Source organism: Panthera onca, chromosome A1, assembly GCF_046562875.1.
Source record: "Panthera onca isolate mPanOnc1 chromosome A1, mPanOnc1 haplotype 2, whole genome shotgun sequence".
Lineage (NCBI taxonomy): Eukaryota > Metazoa > Chordata > Mammalia > Carnivora > Felidae > Panthera > Panthera onca.
Genome location: NC_138339.1, coordinates 121419690 through 121443496, shown reverse-complemented (window position 1 = coordinate 121443496; position 23807 = coordinate 121419690). Strand labels below are relative to the sequence as shown.

Sequence of the window (23807 nt, the reverse complement as noted above, 5' to 3'; positions counted from 1 at the left end):
TGTTTAATAACACTTTGATTTTATTTATTATTCCGTGCTTAAGTGTGTCATTTAAAATTAAACATTTGTTAGGGTGTCTGGGTGGCTCAGTCAGTTAAGTGTCTGACTTCAGCTCAGGTCATGATCTCATGGCTGATGATCTCAAGCCCCGCATCGGATTCTGTGCTAACAGGTCAGAGCCTGGAGCCTGCTTCAGATTCTGTGTCTCCCTGTCTCTCTGCCCCTCCCCTGCTCATGCTGTCTCTTTCTCTCAAAAATAAGCATTAAAGAAGAAAAAAAATTAAACATTTGTTGTTATACAATGGTACACAGATACTCTTCGTATACTAGAGCCAGACAGAACACTTGTAAAGGAAAGCTTGATTTCCCGGTGTAACTGCCCCTCAAGTTTGTGTGCATTCTTCAGGCTTTACAAATTTTTTCCCCAGGCCTGGGTGGCTCGGTTGGTTAAGCGTCCAACTTTAGCTTAGGTCGAGATCTTACAGTTTGTGGGTTTGAGCCCTGCATTGGGCTCTGCACAAACAGCTCAGAGCCTGGAGCCTGCTTGGGATTGTGTCTCCCTCTCTCTCCCTGTCCCTCTCGTGCTTGTGTGTGCTCTCTCTCTCAAAAATAAATAAATATTAAAAAAAATGTCCCTTTTCCTTTTTTTTTTTTTAAAGTAGGCTCCATGCCCAACGTGGGGCTTGAACTCACGACGCTGAGATGAAGACCTGAGCTGAGATCAAGAGTCAGACACTTAACTGACTGAACCACCCAGATGCCCCTTCCCTTTACTTTTTAAAATAAGTCTTTAAAACATTTTTTTAAAATAAACTTTAATTTTTGAAACATTTTTAGATTTTTCAAAAACATTGAGAAGATAACAGTTTTCATGTACCCCAGAACCAGTTTTCCCTATTAACATCATTTATTAGCATAGTATGTTTATGACATTAACGAGCCAATACGGAAACATTATTATTAATTAAAATCCATTCTTTATTCAGATTTTCATTTTTTAATCTTTTTATGTTCCACAGTACCATACAGGTTACCACTTTACATTTGGTCGTCATGTTACCTAAGGATCCTCTTGGTTGTGATGGTTTCTCAAATTTGCCTTGTTTTTGATGACCTTGACAGTTTTGAGGAGTTTGAATCAGGTGTTTGTAGACTGTCCCTCAAATTATTTTTTTTTTTTGCAGTTTTATTGATAAATAATTGACATACATCACTGTATAAGATTAAGGTGTACAGCACGGTGGTTTTATTTACATATATTTTGAAGCAGTTACAATAGGTTTACCTAACGTCCATCTGCTTATGTAGTCAATTGCATTTGTCTAAATCTTTTTTCATGATTAAATTGGGGTTGTGGGTTTTGGTGAGGAAGACCACAGATGTAAAGTGCCATTTCCATCATATCATATCAAGAATGCATACAACCAACATAACATTGTTGACGTTGACCTTGATCACCTGGCTCACGTGGTGTTTGTGAGATTTCTCTACTGTAAAATTACTCCCCCACTCCCTGCCTTTCATGCTGTGCTCTTTGTAAGGAAGTCGCAGTCTATGTACCATATGCACTTAAGGATTGAAGAGTTATGCTCCACCTTGTGGAGGGCAGAGTATTTGCATAAATTATTCAGAATTTTTCTGCGTGCAACATTTATCTCTTTGTATTTATTTATTCATTGATATCAGTGTGGACTCGGTTATTTTATTCTTTGAGTTATAATCCAGTACTATTTTATGCCTCAGATTGTTGCACTTTTGGCCATTGGAACTCTTTCAGTTGGCACTTGTGTCCCTCTGACCTGGCTCCATCTTTTGGTTTTTTTAAGCACTTCCTTGCATTTGGCACCAGGATCATCATGTGTATTTCCTGTGCCACCCTAGAATCAGCCATTTCTCCAGGGAGCCCTGGCTCCTTTAATTGGAGAATGGTGTTAGAAACCAAGATCTGTGCTCATTGCTACTGGGCCCTTTCGGTTGACAGAGGAGAGAAATATATGTGTGTATACCTATCTGTATGCATTTCTATATGTAATCACCTGTATCTATGTTAAGCTAACCAAGTCTAACCCATTACTATGTGGATCACTCTAGCCTCCTGCCCTGGCCCCTCTGTAAATTCCCATTCAGTAGTGAGAAACCTTGCTCCCACTACCCGCCATCCATTTACTTAATTCTTTAATTCTAACATACGTGTGGAGTGGTGTCACAAATGTTAACCTATTCCTCTGTGGGAAACAGTTTTCTCAACTAGAGGACAGGGCATATGTACAGTTTCTTTGCTTTTAGGTTTGCAGACTACTCATTTCCAAAGTTGCTTAGGTCGTACCTTTCCCCTCATCTTTAGTGGGGTTGTTTCATACATTTATAATAGATTGTTAAGAAAAATGATAAGAGTGATTTCTTTTTTCCCCAAATTTTTGTTAATAATCATGTGCTTTTTATATTAAATTTTTTATACGTTTTGTTTTTGTTTTTTATTTTTTGTAATGTTTACCCATTTTTTTTTGAGAGAGAGAGAGACAGAGCACAGGCAGGGGAGGGGCAGAGAAAGAGGGAGACACAGAATCCAAAGCAGGCTCCAGGCTCTGAGCTGTCAGCACAGAGCACAACACGGGGCTTGAACTCATGAAGCATGAGATCGTGACCTAGGCCAGAGTTGGCCACTTAACAGACTGAGCCACCCAGGCACCCCAGTTTTATTTGTTTTTTTAAAGGTTTTATTTTTAAGGACTCTCTCCACCAGTGTGGAGCTCGAACTCATAAGCCCGAGATCAAGAGTCACATGCTCCACCGATTGAGCCAGGCGGTGCCCCAGTCATGTTTTGCTTGTAAAAAAATTGCTTTACAAACTAATTTGGAAATAGTTTCAACTTACAAGTTGCAAAAATAGTATAAAATAAAGACGTATATTTATTACTCACATTCATCTTAAGCATTAAGGTCTGATTAACAATGCATACAGTGCTGTAAAAACTGAAAGCACTGTAGGTAAAACCCAAGTCCCTTTAACCTCTACGGTCTTTTTTCTATAGAATTCTCTGCTTATTTTGCTTTTTTCTTTGTTACTAAATTGTTCTTAATTTATTTTGTCCTTGTTAAATTTAGATGAAATTTTGTGAACTAGGGAATCGGGAATACAGTGTTAGTATTTTGAAGCTTTCATTTTAGGAGCTTTATGTTGTAGCATCCAAACTCTTCACATACCTCTGCGTTAATAAGCAGGTTTGTTGTTGTTGTTTTTCAGTAATCTTTATATCCAACATGGGGCTTGAACTCATGATCCCGAAGTCAAGAGCTCTACCAACTCAGCCAGCCAGGCACTCCAATAAGCAGTTTTTGAAGCTGGTCATGTAGACTTTATATCTGGAGGGTTCACTTTGGGCACTAAGTAGAGACTGGGTTAGGAGAACATAAAAGAACTTTATTAAAACATCTAATCAGTAATACTCCAGCTTCTATCATGAAGTAAGAGGTTGTGTGACTGTGGGTGAGGATTTTAACCTCTTATTCTAGCCTTATTTTGTGTTGTGTAAATTGAAGTAGTTGGACTATTATTATCACTTTGATTCCTTCCAGCTTTATAATTGATTGCTTTTGCATATAGGAGCTGGTGGCTTTGATCCAAAGAGACAGCATTCTATTGATGATTTAGCAAACGTCTTTTGTAATAATTATTAAAATTTTTTTTAATGTTTATTTATTTATTTTTGAGAGAGAGAGGGGGATGGAGGATCTGAAGCAGGCTCTGCACTGAGAGCAGAGAGCCCAATGTGGGGTTCGAACCCACGAAACGTGAGATCACGAACTGAGCCAAAGTTGGACGCGTAACCGACCACGCCACCCAGGCGCCTCATGAATAATTATTTTTAAAAGTGATGTCAATAAATATAGATGGTGAGTTTATGCTAAAAGATAAAAGAAATTATACATTGTTTAAAAATATAGAAAATGTTATCTTAATAGTATATTTTAAAAACAGATGGGTCATTGAGTATAGAATACCATTTTGTAATTTTACAGTACTAGTCAAAGCATTCTGTTTGTAAATCTTTCCCTTCTGGTCAGCTTCAAATATTGTATGTCCCAGAAAATAATTAATAATGCTTTTAGAAATCATAACTAAAATTTTTTCAAATAAACTTTGGTTTTTAGAGCAATTTTAAGTTCACAGTAAAATCATCACTTGCTGTCACACAATTTTACTTCTTTGTGATAGAAGCTGGACTATTACTGATTAGATGGTTTTATTTTAAAGCTTTTATTTTATTTATTAAAACAATTTTTTAATGTTTATTTTTGAGAGAGAGAGAGAGAGAGAGGGAGGGAGAGAGAGAGAGAGAAGCACAGAGAGAGAGGGAGACACAGAACCTGAAGCATACTCCAGGCTCTGGATTGTCAGCACAGAGCCCGCCATGGTGCCTGAACCCATCAATGGCAAGATCATGACCTGAGCCAAAGTCGGATGCTTAACTGACTGAGCCCCTCAGGGGCCCCTAAAGATTTTATTTTTAAGTAATCTCTGTACCTGATGTGGGACATGACCTCATAACCCTGAGATCACAGGTCATGTGCTCCACCAACTAAGCCAGCCAGGCACCCCTGATGAGATGTTTTAATAAAGTCTTTGTAAAAGTGAGAAGCTACTAATTTTAAAAGTTCTAGAGCTTTTTTTTTTTTTTTTAAAGAAGTTGGCTCTTTGAGTTATAGTATTCTTTTTTTTTTTTTAACTTATTTTAATATTTATTTATTTTTGAGAAAGATAGAGTGCACAAGGAGGGGAGGGCAAGAGAGAGGGAGACACGGAATCCGAAACAGGCTCCAGCTCTGAGCTGTCAGCCAAGAGTCCAACGCAGAGCTCGAACTCACAAACTGTGAGATCATGACCTGAGCTGAAGTCAGACACTTAACCGTCTGAGCCACCCAGGTGCCCCGAGTTATAGTACTCTTATTCACTGCTTTTAGTAGTAGCATTTTCAGAAATTTTGAAATTGTCATGTTACTCTTGAAATAGGATAAGAAGAATGATTTGAGGGTAATCTGTAGCCTTGAGGATCTTACACGTGATTGATGGTTGATACTAGGTTGTTTTCAGCAGTTTTGTCCTTCTGTGACTGAATTGTCACAGATGGAGTATTTTAAGGTGTGGTTAAAATCAGTTCTACTCAGTCATGTATGTAGCAGCATTAATTGTCTTAAGCGTGTTGGCCGAGTTTTATTTCAGGTGGCTGAGTTAAGTGAGGTGATCACAGTTACTTGATATTGTGAGTTTCACAGCCATCTTGCCACCTTTCAGCTGTGACCAAAATGATCAGCTGAGTAGAAGGGGAGAAAGTTATGGGAGGTGTGAAAGGTAATCATTGGCTTATTATGTTAGCATCTACTATTATTTGGAAGGTTAAAATATCTTCATGTGTCAGGTTTAATGTAATCCAAATGCCATTTTAAGTTTGACTTCACATTTCAGTGAAAATATTTAAAGTAAGAATCTGTAATTGTGTTGAAAAGGATCTCAACAATTACCAGGCCATACCTTCTAATCCTGATTTTGTATTTCTCTTACCAGATTACTTTAATTATTATTTAATTGTCCCTGGTTAATGCTGTAGTTACTTTGAGAAATGAACTTTTTTTCCCTTTAAAAAAATGTACACTGGGTTTCAGATACTATAGTGATATTAGAAAAGGTTATTTAATGATGAAGAAAAATTCCACCATGCAGTGAATGAAAAGCTTATTCGATTATTTATATTCACCCAATGGCTAGAAGGATATTTGAAAGATGGGATTATTGTGGTTTTTATTTTCAATTTCTATATTTTTGCCTATTGAGTGACTAAAGAGAACGTATTATGGTATTGGTGTAATACTAATTACTTTAATTCAGAGAATGAGATAGCAGATGAAAGACATCATTTTAAGGTGGAAGAGTAGTACCTAGTACCTGGTTCTAGGTAGGAAGTTTCTGAGAAGGTGAAACTTGAGCCTGGCCTTGAAGGATGAGTAAGATGTAGATGGGGGAGACAAGTATTTGGGGGAAGGATGGAGTCTCATGACTTGTTTCCCATGGGGAACATGTTTCAGGTCTAGAGTGCATCACCCTCTGGTCTGGAGGCCTCCTCTTACCTAGCCCCCAGCTTAGTTTAGGTAGTCTGTCCAAAAGGGGGTTTGAGTACTCCCCCCAATAGGTTAGTTTCTCCTGAGCACAGTGAGAATCCCCTTTTGTGACACATTTTGTAATCATGTTTTATGTTTTAAACTTTTTTTTTTGTTTGTTTTCATATCAAAGTTATATATAGGTGTATAGGTTAGAGTAAAATAGATCTCATGTGCTTATTACTAAAAACAGTAGTCTCCTGTTTAGTTGCCTATGTCTTAACTCTTTTAACTGTTTCTTTTGCTGTTTTGCTATTATCCTTGTAGCTACATAACATTTTATAGTGTGCTACTTCTTGATTTTTCAGTTTTCAGTGTTTAAAAAAAATTTGACTTAACTGCTATGGGAGGTAAGGATTTATCTCTATTTTACCACCCTCCCACAGCTGCATGTACTCCTGCTTCCTTTCTTCTCACTTTTCTGATATAGTTGTGTCCATTATGTGGTTAGATCAATATTCAGCATTTACAGTAATTGAAAAAAATAAACACTGTTCAGGGCTGAAATATGTACTGTACTGTGGTTACTTGTCCTTGCCTGAATAGTACTTTATTTTCCCTGAAGTTAGTAATTATTTTGGGAGTGGGGGGGATGGGTGAAATTGGTGATGGGGATTAAGGAGCATACTTGCTGGGATGAACACCCCAGGTCATGCATGGAAGTGCCGAATCACTACATTGTACCCCTGAAACTAATATAACACTGTATGTTAACTATACTAGAATTGAAATAAATTTTATAAAGTAATTACTTTTTTGTTTGCTCAATTTCTATGTACATATCAGAAATTGCTAATAGCACTAATTAATCCTCAGACTTTGACCTAATATTCTCCATAGGTTTTTTGTTTGTTTGTTTTTCTTTTTCTTTTTTGATATGTTCAAACATATCAGATATTTTATTGCTGTTGTTGAGGGTGGGGAGGTATCTTTTCTGGCCATTTGACCCATTCTGGAAGGTTGCTCCCAAGGTCCGCCGTTTCCTTGTTATCCTGGGGGTTTCCTTTCCCAGACTTTTTGATTGAAGCCCCTTTCCTTGATTCACTTCTTTCTTTCTCTCCATTTATTGCCTTATTTTCCTAGAACACAGCCTACAGTGTCTTTCTGAGGAAGAATGCATGGGAAGTTAACACCCCCTTCCTTTTTTTTTTTTTTTTTGACACTTTGCACATCCAAGGCTGTTTTATGTTGTTGTCACACTTAGACTTCTGGTCCAGAAACGTTTTCCTTTAGAATTTTGAAGGCATTTACTCTAGTGCCTTGTAAGTTCTGTTGCTGTTAGGAAGCCTGAAGCCACTTTTGATGTCTGATTCTTCAGATGTTGCCTACTTTCTCCAGCTCTCTGTCTCTTTCACCCTGGAAGCTTTTAAGAGCTTCTTTTTGTCCCCACTGCTCTTAAATTTCACTGTGTTGTACCTTGAGATCTACTTTTGTCCACTGTACCAGGCATTCAGAAGGCCCTTTTGGTCTGGAAGCTCATGTTTATCAGTTCTGGTAAATTTAAACAAGTTTTTTAGATTCTAACTCATTGCAGTATTTTTAATATCTGTTTTTTAAAATGATGTTTATTTATTTTGAGGGAGAAAGAGAGTCCCAAGTAGGCTCTGCACTGTCGGTGCAGAGCCTAATGCAAGGCCCAAACTTAGAAAGAACCGTGAGATCGTGACCTGAGCCGAGATCAAGAGTCAGACGCTCAACTGACTGAGCCACCCAGACACCTCAAAAAGCTCAGGATGTTTGATGGAGCTTCTTGTTGAATCTGACTAGACTGTTTCTTTGAGTGGACGTCTTTAGGTCTCTTCTTCTGGGCTGCTTAGTTTCCCCCAGAGAATAGGCCTGACTGCTAGTAAAAAGGGAACTGAGGGGCACCTGGGTGGCTCAGTTGGTTAAGCTTCAGTCTTCAGCTCAGGTCATGATCACACGGTTCGCGTTGGGCTCTGTGCTGACAGCTCAGAGCCTGGAGCCTGCTTTGGATTCTGTGTCTCCCTCTCTCTCTGCCCCTCCCCTGCTCATCTCTCTCTCTCTCTCTCTCTCTCTCTCTCAAAAATAAATAAACATTAAAAAAAAAAAAAGAAGGGAGCTAAGTGGGGAGAAAGCTCGGAGATCTCAACACTTGGTACATAAATCTCTCAATCACTCTTTTCTGATATGCTACCCTTTCTCCCAAACTGTGTGTCTCCAGCCCAAAACTCTGTGCTTTTACACTGGTCAGAAAAAAAAAAATCTCTAGTCTTCTAGTGGGGATCCTGGAACTGGATTCTGGGCTGAGTCTGTCACCTTTCTTTCTGCTTTTAAATCTCATTTTCATTCCTACTTCTACCAGTAACTGCTGCCACCAGTTCTTGAGCCTTTTGAGGATATAGTGCAAGACATGTCGCTCTTCTGCTTTCTGGTTTAGGATTCACTCCTCTTGGGTCCTCTGTGGTAGTTGTCACCTTTCCTCTTGCTTCTGGCTTTTGGGATTTTATTGCTGCTTCCTCTCCTGGTACTTGTCTCTATATATTTTTTTGACTTAAAATTAACAAAACTTTACTGACATTACATTAACATTTACATTTACTAAAGGATTATTTATGGAGTAAATGTGTGTGTTTAATCATTAAGTAGAATATTAAAATTGCAGTTACTTCTTTTGATGGTCTTTTCTTTGATGAACTGCATACTTAGGTTAAAAACAGCAGTCACATTCGCTGTTGTGTCCTTTACCCCACACCAATCATGGCCAGACTTGTTAACACATTGAGTGGTGTTACATTATTCTAGTAGTTAAAACACTTGCATGATGGAACTTTCTGGGATTATGAGGTGGAGGGAAAGATAGGAGATGCTTAATGCATCTATCTTGGCTCTCATTGTTCTTGGAGGAAAAGGGGACCTCATGACCAAGCCTAAGTTTAGGCAGACTCTGTTGAACACCTTTTGCCATCCCTAACCTGTGCCCTAGCATGCTCTAGTCTAGGCATAATAATAATAATAATAATAATAATATAGTAAAAAGCAAGCATAGCTTTGGAACTCAGCCTGAGAGAGCTCTCGTTGCTCCTGGGGCCAGCAGGGCCAAGCAGGCTGTAGTCAGAGCTAGTGCCTGAGTTCTAGGCATGTCTGTCACTTTTAGTGTGTGGACATTTGACTTTACTGTCTTCTTAATGTAGAATATTCCATTTCTTGCTATGCCAGTTGTTTTCAGAAGAAAAAAACAGTCTAGGAATTAGTGTGATTAAAACACTAATTTTCTTTCACTTGTACCACAAACATTTATTGAATACCTGTTTGTACCTAGTACAGTATGCTAAGTGTTATAGGTGGAATACTAAATGTTACACATTTCTTATTTCTCAGGAGTTGAAGGTCGAAGATGCCAGTTTCTCCTTTGTGTTTCTTGCACTTTTGTTCCTATTTCTTTTTAAAATTGGTAATTATAGAATCACAATTTTCTTTTAATTTTTATTATGAAACACGGTACATACAAAAGGAATACATGTAACGCATAAGGTTATAAAGCCTGCAAATAAATCAAATACCTGTGAGTTGGCAGTCCTTTTTGGAAGGTTTTTTTGTGTGTGTGTCATACCTCCTTGCTTTTAGACTAGCCAGTAAGAGAGAATAACTTTTGTCTTTGTTGCTTTAGAAAGCCTGGTTTCTCATCAGTTTTCTCCGTGTTTTATGTGCTCCTGGTGCTAAGTAGTGATAGGGATGCTATCTGCTGCTGGTTACTCACGGACCTGTCATCACTGTCCCTTCCACAGTTCAGCACTCATCTGCGTGTGGCTCCATGCCTCATCTGTACATTTATTTGGTGATTGTAAAGTAATGTGAATATTTTAGGTACATGTGAACTGGTCGGTTAAGAGGGCATTAAGATAAGCTGCCATTTCTTTAGGTAGATTTATGTTAAAACTACACCTCCATCCTGCTTTAGGTAACATGTGCTGATAAGGTACTTGTGATGTGCCACTCAGTGTTAAATGCTATGGTGAATATAGAGATAGACCATGCAGAGGTCCCCGTCTGTGTCATGGATACTTTGCTAGTCTCCTTTTCTCCCCTTCCTGAATTGTTATTGAAATATAATTTACATGCAGAAAAATGCACAGATCATAAATGCACAGCTTAGTGAATTTTCAGAAGTTGAACGTGCACTTTTAACTAGTACCCAGATCAAGAAATGACATTATCAGCACTCGAAAAGCCCCCTTCACGTACCTTTCCAGTTACCTTCTCTGCATTGACTGGCGTGTTAGATTTGCTTGGTTTTGATCTTTATTTAATATAATCATACAGTTAATGCTATTGTTTCTGGCTTCCTTTGCTCAACATTATTTTTGGGAGATTCACCCATGCATTGTATGTTGTCATAGTTTATTCACATGGCTGTGTAGTATTCCACTGTATGGAGATCCCACAATTTAGTTATCTATTCTGCTATTGATGGACATTTAATTTAGATAGTTAAATTAAAACAACAATAATGTTGTTTTAAACGTCCTGGTATGTCTTTTGGTGAACATATGTGTTTCTGTTAGATATATAACTAGAGTGGAATTGCTGGGTTGTAGAGTATATACAGATTCATCTTTATTTTAAAAAAAAAATTTTTTTTTTTAACGTTTATTTATTTTTGAGACAGAGAGAGACAGAGCATGAACGGGGGAGGGGCAGAGAGAGAGGGAGACACAGAATCGGAAGCAGGCTCCAGGCTCTGAGCCATCAGCCCAGAGCCCGACGCGGGGCTCCAACTCACGGACCGTGAGATCGTGACCCGAGCCGAAGTCGGACACTTAACCGACTGAGCCACCCAGGCGCCCCAATATACAGATTCATCTTTAATAGGTAATTGCCTTGGTCATGGGTGACTTCAGCTCACGTCATGATCTCACGGTTTATGGGTTCTAGCCCCGCGTCGGGCTGTGTGCTGACAGCTCAGAGCCTGGAGCCTCCTTTGGATTCTGTGTCTCCCTCTCTCTCTGCCCCTCCCCCACTTGCACGCGCTCTTTCTCTCTCTCAAAAAATGAATAAACATTAAAAAAAAAAATAAGATAATTGCTGAACAGTTTCCTAAAGTGGTTGTACAGATTTACAGTCCCAATTTGAGAGTTTGGTTGTCATATGTCCTCATCAGCATTTGGTGTTTTCTGCTTTTGTATTTTAACTATCATCTATGGTTTTAATTTGCATTTCTGTATGACTAATACAGTGGAGCACTTCTTAATAAGTTTAGTGGCCATTTGGATAACTTCTTTTGGAACTGTCTCTTCAAGTTTTTAAACCATGTTTCAGTTGGGTGATTTCCTTTTTGTTTGTTTTTCCTTTTTCTTGTTTTTTAGAAACTCTGTATGTATGCTGGTTGAGTCTTTTGTCTGAAAAATACATCTTCTGCCACTCTGGGTTGTCTTCATTTTCTTAATCGGGTCTTTTGAATGAATAAAAGTTAATATGAGAAGCAAATGTGGGTGAACTTCTTTATGTCTTTGGACACAAAAAAGCTAACGGTAAAGGAAGAAATTGGTAGTCTGCTTTTGAAGAATAGCAGTAGGATCGATGTGTACCACTTCTATAGGAAATTGCTGATAAAAATATGCCATCCCCTGTGATGCCCCAAACACTAAGGTAACCATCGGTTAGAGAATATTGACATACACACAAAAAGGTAGAGCCCAGAAGAAACCAGTTGCTAGACCTAAAAAACTACTTCCTTTGGTATTTTATTTTAATATAATGGTATATAGGAATAGTGCTTCTGTCGGTAGATTTAATGAAAAAGTTTTTTCATCCTTGCTGACAGATCTTGGTCTTCATAGTTATACATAAAGCATCCTTAAACACATCTCATCAAATTAACTTTTTAACCTCCAAAGTTATTATTACAACTTAAACTAATAGTCTTCCTAGTAAATGGAAAAAATGGAAATGTTCTTTCAGGAACATTAAGGGGATAATAATCAAAAATTGATGTGATCTTGGCATGTATTAGTGCTTGATAAAATTTTATTGAGTGAGATATTTAAATTTATGATTCTCCATGAGGAGAAGGTTGTTGTGGGCTATGGCAGAAGAAAAGGTAATAGAACAGAAAGCTTGAATCACAATATATTTACATTTGATTATACTCTAGGTTTTATGTCTACATTAATAGTGTTTGCATTTTATTTTTTATTTTTTTTAAGTTTATTTATTTAAGTAATGTCTACACCCAAAATGGGGCTTGAACTCACGGTCCTGAGCCCAGGAGCCTCATGCTCTTGCTGACCGAGATGGTCAGGTGCCGTAATAGTGTTTACAGTTTAAGTACTCCTGTGTGGTTGAGCTGTTTTACAGAAAGTTATACAAATCAAACTAATTAAATATATTGTTAGATTTCGTGAGTTTGAGCCCCCTCTTGGGCTCTGCACTGACAACACGGAGCCTGCTTGGGAGTCTCTGTCTCTCTCTGCCCCTCCTGTGCTCGTGATCCATCTCTCTCTCTGAAAAATAAGTAAACATTTTTTTAAAAAAAGCATACTTGAATAGATGTCAGTTGTATTCCATGTTCTGTTGGGACAACTTTTTTTTTTAAGGCATTGCTTAATGTACAATTTTAAGTGGTGAATAATTAGGAGTTCATTTTTGCTTCCATGTTGGTATTTTAGAGCTGTAACATATCTTAAATACAACATACGGGTTTAAAAATAAAAGCATGAGCAGTATTCACCACTTTTGCATTGAAATTATGGACTAGATTTGATATAAATTATTTAAAAGTGAGTCTGGTCTAGCTACTATTTTTACGTTGATTATTCTGTAAACAAAAGATGAATGGTTTCTATCATCCTGTCAAAAGCAAGGGGACTAAGCCAAGTGCTTACTGTCCATTTCAACTTATCTTTGCCAGGAATTTTAATTACTTTTCCAAGTAGGCCCTAGAGCTCTGAAACCTGAGTTTTCTAAGGAAGTAAGAAATGGAGAAGAGGTAGGACTCAGGATGTTATGGAGGACACATTGTTAGTAAATAGTTTCGTTGCTACTTCTTAAAAGAGGCACGGAGACCTATTTGAAAATGTTGCATGGTTGTCCCTCCTTGTTTCCCCAGTCTTTATAAAATCATGAAGCATGGGGAGGGTGGGGCGTATCATTAACTTGGAAGGCTCTTGGCTACAGATTTTGTTGAAGTTAAGTGCTAGAAAACACCAGGCACCATTTACTTGATGCTGTCTTGGTGTTGCTATCAGTGGTGGAAATACTTGAGCATAAGACATTGGATCCCAGAGGTTGGCAGGTTGATCATAATTTTCTTGTCCCACCCAAAAATCTCACAGTGCTGCTATCATAGCCATAGTTGGCTAATTTAGTATCTCTGTGGATGAGGAGTGATTTCTTTTTTTTAAGTTTATTATTATTATAATTATTATTATTATTATTATTATTATTATTTTAAGAAAGAGAGAGGGAGGGAGGGAGAGAGCTTGAGCAGGGGAGGGGCAGAGGGAGAGGGAGAGAGAGAATCCTAAGCAGGCTCTGTGCTGTCAGCATAGAGCCGAAAGTGGGGCAGAACTCAGTTCAAGAACCATGAGTCAGACACTTAACCAGCTGAGCCCCCCAGATGTCCTGAAGAGTGATTTCTCCTAGCACCTTGGCTTCTTAGGAAGGTCGAAGTTGGAGGTGAGTGGATACTATCTTGCCTTCCTCTTATCTCTCTGGATGGTATTCCTTGTTACTTGCATATCAGGTGAAGAAAGAAGAAAGCACAAGTTGTTATATTATAGTTCATAATATTTGCTCTCATTTCTAAGGACTAGCATAAATACAGAAAGTATTTTCTCTCCTTCCAATCCAAATTTTATTCATCAGTTGTATTTATATATGTAATAGTGATCATCACAGAAATCTTTACTTTTTTAATGTTTATTTATTTTTAAATTTTCTAAATGTTTTTATTATTTTTGAGAGAGAGAGAGAGAGAGACAGAATCTGAAGCAGGCTCCAGGCTCTGAGCTATCAGCACAGAGCCCAATGTGAGACTCGAATTCATGAACCATGAGATCTGGACTTGAGCTGAAGCCAGATGCTTAATGACTGAGCCACCCATGCGCCCTATTTATTTATTTTTGAGAGACAGAGAGAGAGAGAGAGAGAGAGAGAGATCATGAACGGGGAAGGAGTAAAGAGAGAGGGGAGAAAGAATCTCAGCAGTCTCCACACTGTCAGCACAGAGCCTGATGTGGGGCTTGAACTCATGAACCGTGAGATTGTGACCTGAGCTGAAACCAAAATTTGTATGCTTAAATGACTGAGCCACCCAGGCATCTCCATCACAAAAATCTTTAAGTGAAAAGCTTTATGAACTGATGGCCTTTCTAAGGGGATTTACTGTGGTATTAGTTTTCTTTTCCTCTGTTATTGCATTGACTTTTTAAGGCATTATTCTGATTACTCTTCTTTTGCTTTGCTGAATTTTGACTTTTAATTATGTTTTTATTATGGTATTAAGAGGATTTGCATTTATTTTTTCCTTCTGACATGAGACATACTATTGGGGATAATCTAATTCTGGTGGTTTATTTTTAAAATTATCTTTGGGGTAACTTTTGAAGTAGAAAAAAATAAATTAATGCTATCCGTTCTCAGCTCTTAAAATAGGTTGTTAGCCAAACTGTTTTGGTTTTGTTTTGTTTTTTTTTTTAAATCTACACAATTTTATTTATTTATTTTTCAATATATGAAATTTATTGTCAAATTGGTTTCCATACAACACCCAGTGCTTTGGGTTTTTTTAAAGATTTTATTTTTAAGTGATCTCTACACGCAATGTAGGGCTTGAACTCATGACCCCGAGGTCAAGAATTGCGTCCTCTACTGACTGAGCCAGCCAGGCTCCCCAAACCTATGTGATTTCTTGATCCTAATATTTTTCTTATCAGGAGGGGAGAACATTAAGAATTTTTTTTTTTTTTTACTGCAATTAGCTTGTAATTTACTGTGTTACTTTTCTTTATTTTTGTCTGTTCGCAAGTACATGTTCCATGTTAAGATCTGAGGATACTGATGGGATCAGGACCATTCTCTCCCATTTATGAGCATAGACATTGATTTAGTAAGAGAATGATGATTTGGAGCAGTTAATTTTCAGCCCCCCCCCCCCCCCCATGAAAATGCTTTAATGGTGGTGTCTGTACAGCATATGAGATCACAGCAGGAAAAAGAGCAAGAGACATGGCTACACACAGAGACGTAGCTATCAGAGAACTGGTTATGAGTGAATACAGAGTTCACACAGCGTCCACGTTTTATTGGGTATCAGCTCTAGGCCACCTCTTCCTCTGCCTCCTCTTCAAACTCACCTTCCTCCTTGACTGTGGTGTCCTGGGACTCAGACACCAGGTCACTCATGGTGCTCTCTGCTTGGTAAAGTCCATCTCATCCAAACCTTTACCTGTTTACCAGTGCGGGAAGGGCTTATGCCAGAACAAGGCTGTGAACTGCTCTGAGGTACATGTGAACAGCTCCTCAATGGACGTGCTATTGCTGATGAAGGTGGCAGACATTTTTAGCCCCCCCCCAGGGTGGGGTGGCACAGCTGATTTTATATTATTGGAGATCCCACTCCACAAAGTAGTTGTTGTTCTTGTTTTGGACGTTAAGTGTATGTTCGTCCACCTTCCTTTATGGACATGTGGCCCTTCAACACTAGGGTTACAGTCAGGTAGTGGCTGTGGAGGAGGTCCCAGGTGGTCATCATGTTCTTGGCATCGAACGGCTGCCGAGTGAGGTCTGGCACCATCAGGGCCCAGTACCGTGGCTGCCTTGGCTGGTCAGTGAGGCAAAGTCCCACTGCACTGAAGAAGTACAGGTGGGGGAGGGGCACCATGTTGACAGCCAGTGTGTGGAGTCAGCACTGAGCTGGCCAGGAAAGTGCAGGCAGGTGGTGACCCCCCCACCCATGGTGGTTGACACCAGGTGGTTGAGGTCCCTGTAGGTGGGTGTGGTCAGTTTTAGGGTTCTGAAGCAGATGTCACAGAAGCAGAAGCAAGGCCTTGTTATCGGTGCGGTAAGTTTCATCTGTGTTTTCTACCAGCCGGGTGGACCCAGAGGGTGGCATTGTAGGGTTCTGCCATCTGTCCAACACCTTGACTGAGGGCACCACGCTGAATGTGTTCGTGATCCTTTCGGGACACTCCTCCCGTATCTTGCTGATGAGGAGGGTACCCATCCCAGACCCGGTTCCCCCCTCCCCCACCCAGGGAGTGGGTCAGCTGGAAGCACTGCAGGCAATCACAGCTCTCAGCTCCTTCCTCACAACATCCAGCACCCAGTCAGCCAGCTCTGCACAGTGCATGTAGGGCCCTGGACCCAGTTGTTCCCAGCACCACTCTGACCTAAGATGGAGTTATCTGGCCTGAAGATTTGCCGGGAGGGCCTGGAGCACACGCAGTCCGTGGTACCGGGCTCCCAGGTCAGTGAGCATAGTGCGAGGCACGTACTTGCCACCTGTGCCCTCTTTGTAATACATGTAAATTTGCTCCAGCTGCAGGTCGAGGTGGCTGTGGTAAGTGCCGGTAAGGTCCGTGCCACGCTCGTTGCTGATCACCTTACAGAACTTGGTGCAGATGTGGTTGCTGCCCTGGCCTGTCTGCAAAGTGCAAGATCTCCCTCTTGGCGGGAGTGTTGGTGGCAGTGTGGGCAGAAGGACCGGCGCAAGAGCAGACCAGTGGGTGTGCAGAGTGCTCTTCAGTTTTGTTTCATTTTTTTAAAGAGTTTTTTTTTTTTTTTTAATGTTTATTTATTTTTGAGAGAGCACAAGCAGATGAGGTGCAGAGAGAGAGAGGAGGACATAGAATCCAAAGCCGGCTCTGTGCTGACAACAGAGAGCCCCATGTGGGGATCCAACTCACAAACTGTGAGATCACAACTGAAGCCAAAGTCGTATGCCCAACCGACTGAGCCACCCAGGTGCCCCTTCAGTTTTGTTTTAAACAAAATTTACATTACATTAAGTTTGCCTTTTCAAAATTAGAGAATATTTTGAGATGTAATTCACATACCACAAAATTCACCTTTTTAAAGTATACAGTTCATGGATGTTGACTATATTCACAAGGTTTGAAACCATTATCACTATCTAACTGCAGAACATTTTTATCACCCAAAAAGAAACCTGGCAGTTTCCGTTAGCAGTCAGTTACTCCCCCTTCTTCCCTTCCCTAGCCCCTGGCAACTACTAATCTTTGTCTCTCTTGGATTTGCTGTTTCTGGACACTTGATATAAAGGGAATCATAAAATATGTGGTCTTTTGTGAGTGGTTTCTTTCACTTAGCATACTGTTTTCAAGATTCCTCAGCATTCTGGCGTGTATCAATGATGAAATTATGAAGTGGGATTTGTGAGCAAACGGCTAAGAAAGAATTCTTGAGACCTTTCTCTTTTTTTGGTGCAAAAAGGTGATTTTATTATAGGGGGACAGGACCTGGGGGCAGAAAGAGCTGCCCTGGAATTGTGAGGAGTGAGTGATTATATATATTTTTAAGTTTGTGGAGGAAGATGGGTAGAGATAAAGTAGGTTTCTAAGGAATTTTGGAAGCAGGACTTTTAAGAACTTGAGGGGCTAGCTGCTGTTAAGATAAAATTACTTTTAGGGGCGTCTGGGTGGCTCAGTCGGTAAGCATCTGACTTCAGCTCAGGTCACGATCTCGCGGTCCGTGAGTTCGAGCCCCGCATCGGGCTCTGGGCTGATGGCTCAGAGCCTGGAGCCTGCTTCCGATTCTATTCTGTGTCTCCCTCTCTCTCTGCCCCTCCCCCGTTCATGCTCTGTCTCTCTCTGTCTCAAAAATAAAAATAAACATTAAAAAAAAATAAAAAAGATAAAATTACTTTTAGTTTTTAATAAAAAACATTAAGGCACTAAGGGAGCCATGAGTTCCTTGAGGAAGGTCACGCTCTGCATGTTTTAGGTGTCTGTCACTGGGCTGCAGGCTGTAAGGAGATTTAATTTAAGCTACATCTCTCTTGCTTTTGTTTTCCTCATCATCAGTACTTTTTTGGAAGGGGGATATACCCTATTTTGTTTATCCGTTCATCAGTTGATGAGCATTTTGGCTATTGTAAGTAATCCTGCCATGAATATTCATGTACAAGTTTTTCTGTGAAACTGTGCTCTTGGTTCTCTTGGGCATATACTTAGGAGTGGAATTGCTGGATCTTTTTATAACTCTGTTTAACTTTTTTTGGAGGAACTGCCAAACTTTTCCACAGTTGCACCGTTTTACAGTCCTATTGGCAGTGTATGAGGGTTCCAATTTCTCTACGTACTCAACAACACTTGTTACCTTCCTTTTTTATTTTTTTATGGCCATACTAGTGGGTTAGAAGTAGTATCTCTTGGTATGATTTTGCATTTCTGGGATGACTAATGATGTTCAGCATCTTGTGTACACTGCTCATTTGTGTATCTTATTTGGAGAAATGTGTATTACAAGTCTTTGCCTGGGGCGCCTGGGTGGCTCAGTTCGTTAAGTGTCCTATTCATCTCAGGTCATGATCTCATGGTTCAGGAGTTCAAGTCCTGCGTTGGCCTTTACACTAGTGGTACAGAGCCTGCTTGGGATTCCCTCTGTCTCTGTCTCTGTCTCTCTCTGTCTCTCTCTGTCTCTCTCTCTCTCCCCCCCCCCCGCCCCTTCCTCACTCGCATGCACTTTCTCTCTCTCTCAAAATCAATAAATAAACTTAAAAATAAATTTTAAAGTCTTTGCCTATTTGTTTATTATTTTAAAGTAATCTCTACACCCAACATGAGACTCAAATTCATGACCCCAAGATCAAGAGTTGCATGTTCTACCAAGTGAGCCACCCAGGTGCCTCTGTGCTAGTTTTTAAATTGGATTTTTTTATTGGCAGGTTTCTCCTTATCAGAAGTATTTACCTTATTTTAAATATCATCCCCTAATTACTAGCAATATAATAGAGAATTGTTCTTGAATATAAAGAGTTTGTTGATGTTAGAACAATAAAGTTTATAGTCAGTATACAATTAAAAATCTAAGACTGTGTACAATAGAAAATTCCTAGTCCTCACAAACTTTGGCTATTTATTTTTTTTTAAGTTTATTTTTGAGACAGAGAAAGAGAGAAAGAATGAGAGAAAGAACCAATAGGGGAGGGGCAGAAAGAGTGGGGGACAGAGCCTCTGAAGCTGGCTCTGTGCTGACAGCAGACAGCCCAACACAGGGCCTGAACCCACGGACCTCGAGATCATGACCTGAGCTGAAGTTGGGCACTCAACCGACTGAGGAACCCAGGCACCCCACAAACTTTGGCTATTTCTGAATAACAGAGTAAAATGCATACTCAGTTGTTTACCTAAAGAAATGTGCTTATTTATTTTCTGTTAATTATACTGTCTCATCTGGTAGGATTTAGAGTATGCAGAAGTAGTGGGCTGGTAATGAGAGGTTTAAAAATTGCATTATAAGGTAAAAGATTTAGGATTTAACTCTAAAATTAGAAATAGTAAGTAACATTTAAAGCTAGAGTTTAGGCATTGATCCAGGGTTTTCTGAGACTTACTGTTAATAACTAAAAAAGGATTTAAAACATAAAGGAATTTTCTTGCTGTTTAAATAGGACCCAACCAAGAAAAAAAAAATGAGTGGTGCGAATACTTGTAACATTATGGGTTTCTTGGCTAGTTCAGCATTATTTTCCACATGCTTGTTGTATTTGTGTGAATTATGAGGTATATTTTGGTACATTCTGTCATGTATAAGGCTTTTTGGGTCTTTTGTAGGGTTTTTTGTTCTTCCATCCATAGTAAATAGAAACCAAGAATGACTTTTTAAAAAAGTTTTTTTTTTTTAATGTTTATTTTTGAGAGAGAGAGAGACAGAGCATGAATGGGAAATGGGCAGAGAGAGAGGGAGATACAGAATTCAAAGCAGGCTCCAGGCTCTGAGCTGTCAGCACAAAGCCCGATGTGGGTCCTGAACTCACAAGCGTGAGATCATGACTTGATCTGAAGTTGGATGCTTAACCAACTGACCCACCAAGGCACCCCCCCGAAGAATGATGTTTAAGTGCCTTTAGGTACTGCCATCCAGTACATTTGTGAATGTTGCCCCTTACTTAGGCCTAATCATAGCTCTGACTCTGCTGTTGCTTAAAAACAGCTCATTTCAGGTTGCTTGGGTGGCTCAGTCAGTTAAGCATCAGACTCTTGATTTCAGCTCAGGTCATGATCTCACTGTTCGTGAGATCAAGCCCCGTCTTGGGCTCCACTGCTTTGGATTCTCTCTCTCTCTCTCTCTCTCTCTCTCTCTCTCTCCCCGCCCCCCCCCCCCCCCCACAATAAATAAATAACCCCAGCTCATTTTTCAGTGGAAGACCATCTTTAGAACGACTCAGGGGAGAGGAGTGATGAGGCCTTTTTGCTGGGGTGTGAACTCATAAGAATTTAAACCTGCAGGGTGTAAGTGTCTTTAAACTATCTTCTTTTCCCTACTCACTAGGAATATAAATTCCACTTCCAGGAAGTCTACCTGTCTTTTAGGCCCCATAGGTCCCTATTATCTAACTCCCATGATACCCTGGACTTCACTGCAACACTCACTTCACTGGAGTCCCTTTTATGCTGGGTTTCCTCACTAGAATGTGAGCTCGAGGAGGTCCTCATTGCATCTGCCTTGTTTCCCACTATATTCCTCATGTCTGGCACACAGTGGAACTCATCAAGTGAATAAATGAGTGCCTCGATCTGTGAACTGTTGGAACAACTTTACCCATTAAAATAAGAGAGGGGCACCTTAGTGGCTCAGTTGGTTAAGCGTCCGACTTCAACTCAGGTCATGATCTCACAGCTCATGAGTTCCAGCTGCGTGTCCAGCTGTGCTAACAGCTTGGCGCCTGGAGCCTCTTTTCAGATTCTGTGTCTCCTCCTCTGTCTGTCCCTCCCCTGCTTGCACTCTGTCTCTCTCTCTCTCAAAAATAAATAAACATTGGAACGCCTGGGTGGCTCAGTTGGTTGAGCATCCGAGTTTGGCTCAGGTCATGATCTCACAGTTTGTGGGTTTGAGCCCCACATAGGGCTCTGTGCTGACAGCTCGGAGCGTGGAGCCTGCTTCAGATTCTGTGTCTGCCTATCTCTCTGCCCCTTCCCCACTCGTGTGTGCTCTCTGTCTCTCTCTCTCAAAAGTAAAAATAAACATTAAAAAAAAATTTTTTTTTAAACATTAATAAAAAAACTTGTTAAATTCAAGTTTGCTTCTCTTAGAACTACAGCTGTGTATGATTTCTGTATGGGAGAGTCCTTAAACTGTTGTTTAGGTAAAATACCATGTATTTCTTTCTCATAGCAACAGTATAGATAGGACACAGTGGAATGTAGTAAGGAGTCATCACAGCCTTTATGTTAGATGTGCTGTATTTCACTGGCTGAATCTGGAGGACAGAACATTATTAGCATGTATTTGTAGGTACATATTAAAAAAATAGAAAGTGATCAAGGCCAAGAGGTACCACAGCAAATTGTGATATGCAAAGTGGGAACGTAGAAGAGTTTTAGGGTTCTTTTAGGGACCCATGACAGAGTCTGCTTGGAGTATGCAGTGGAACATGGGTGATAAGGAAAGTGGGAGCCAGGGCACAGTGGAGGGGATGGGGGGCGGTGGAAAGAGAAAGGCCACCCGGATTTTCAGATGATTGGATTATTCCTCTCTCAGGGCTGGAGACCTGGGTGGTTTTAGGTAGTTTTGTACTAAACTCAGTACTTTATATGGCATGCATAGGTAATTGTATAATTCTATTTGGAAAAAAAAAATGCCATTTAAATCTTATTTAGAGATAAGTGAAATTGATCAGAATTGTCAAGAAAAGAATCAGTCCCAACAGGTATTTATTATCTGTCATAGACACACAATCAGAGGATCCCCCTACCCACCACACGGAATAGCATAGTAGGGAGAGAGCCAAAGGTGCCACTGCATCCCAGCCCCTCCGCCTTGTTAGCGAGTGCCCGATTTGTTTGCTGGCAGAGCCACATTAATGGCCATAGATATCCCCCAAAGTGTAAAAACATATATACTTAGGGATTCTGTTGTTTACCAAGTTATTCTTCACACAGATGGTGGTCACTAAATACTTCTTGCAGGTGGTTACCTCTCTTTTTTTCCACCCGGTATTATTTTATTTTAAACACATTTCTTGATGGAGCCTAAACTTAAGACCAGCACATAGAAAATAAGCCAGTGTTGGGAAGCCTAAACAGTGAGGTCCTGGGTTCATCCCAGAGTGTGGAGCCTCCATAGTCATAGTGGGTGTTTTTTGTCATTTTTGTTTTTGGTTGGAAATAGTATTAGTACATGATTCTAAAGTGATGAATTTTTTTAATTAAAAATATTTTCTAATGTTTGTTTTTGAGAGAGAGAGAGAGAGAGAGAGAGAGAGAGAGAGAGAGAGACAACCCTAATGGAGGAGGGGCAGAGAGAGACCGAAGAGACACAGAATCTGAGGCAGGTTCCAGGCTCTGAGCTGTCAGCACAGAGCCCATCGCGGGGCTCAAACTCATGGACCATGAGATCATGACCTGAGTTGAAGTTGGATGCCCAACCAACTGAGCCACCCAGGAGCCCCTAAAGTGGTGAATTTTAATGGAGCAAAAAACTTTACTTGGAAATGTTTGTTTTTTTATCCTCACCAAAGAGAAAATGGGGGTTTCTGAGACCATTGGAATTTCTTTGCTCTGTTATCTCTTCCCCTGGTGTGGGATGATCAAATTCCACATTTCCAGGTTGCTAGGAGACAGGCAGCCTATCTTGCAGATATTGGCACATAAGATCTCTTTATTCTTTGGACTTCTGTATTTCTCAGAATTGTCATGCTTCTTTTCTAAACCCTAAATTATGCAGAGACAACATGATTATATGACCCAGCTCAGGAAATATAAAACGGGTCAAAAATACCAAGCTAAGTTTAAATAAAGAACATTACTGGCTGCAGTATATTAAGGCATCATTCTTGCAAAGTCCATATTTGCCTCTCTTTGCTGCTGACTCTTTTGTGGCATTTTCAGGGCACAAAAGTGGTTATGCAGGAGTAGGCTGAGAATACCCTATCTAGAGATTCATATAATGTTAAAAGTATTGCAGGTGGGGGCACCTGTGTGGCTTAGTGGGTTGAGCCTCTGACTTCGGCTCAGATCATGATCTTGCAGTTCATGAGTTTGAGCCCCGTGTCGGGCTCGCTGCTGTCAGCGTGGAGCCTGGTTTGGATCTTCTGTCCCCTCTCCCTCTGCCCTTTCCCCACTTGTGTGCATGATTTCTCTCTCTCTCTCTCTCAAAAACATAAATCATTAAAAAAAAAAGTATTGCAAGTGAACCATGGCCCCAGGAACTCAATTTATGTGTTCTTAAAAAATAGTGTCTCAGGAGGGTGGGTGATGGGTATTGAGGAGGGCACCTTTTGGGATGAGCACTGGGTGTTGTATGGAAACCAATTTGACAATAAATTTCATATATTGGAAAAAAAATAAAATAGATTGTGAAAGATAAAAAAAAATAGTGTCTCAGTGTCATTTTTTTTTCCTTTTCTTTTTTTTTTTTAAATTTGTGTGTGAGATAGAGAGCTTGAGCAGGGGAGGAGCAGAAGGAGAGGGAGAGAGAATTCCAGGGGTGCCTGGGTGGCTCAGACTGACTTT

At 40.0% G+C, this 23807-nt stretch overlaps 1 protein-coding gene and 1 pseudogene across 2 annotated transcripts in view; one reads left to right on the top strand and one right to left on the bottom strand.

Annotated features, from left to right (window-relative positions):
* Positions 1-23807, top strand: part of NDFIP1 (Nedd4 family interacting protein 1) — a 55920-nt gene that overhangs the window by 5684 nt on the left and 26429 nt on the right. Inside the window, exon 1 of one of the 2 annotated variants that reach the window (XM_060635866.3) lies at positions 16272-16579. The exons of the other annotated variant lie outside the window; for it this stretch is intronic. Within the exon in view, the coding sequence (XP_060491849.1) occupies positions 16508-16579 (72 nt within the window). The 5' untranslated portion in view covers positions 16272-16507. Of the gene's footprint in view, positions 1-16271; positions 16580-23807 lie in introns of those variants that run through there. 2 annotated transcript variants of the gene reach the window in all.
* On the bottom strand, positions 15409-16241 carry LOC132682366 (tubulin beta-4B chain pseudogene; annotated as a pseudogene).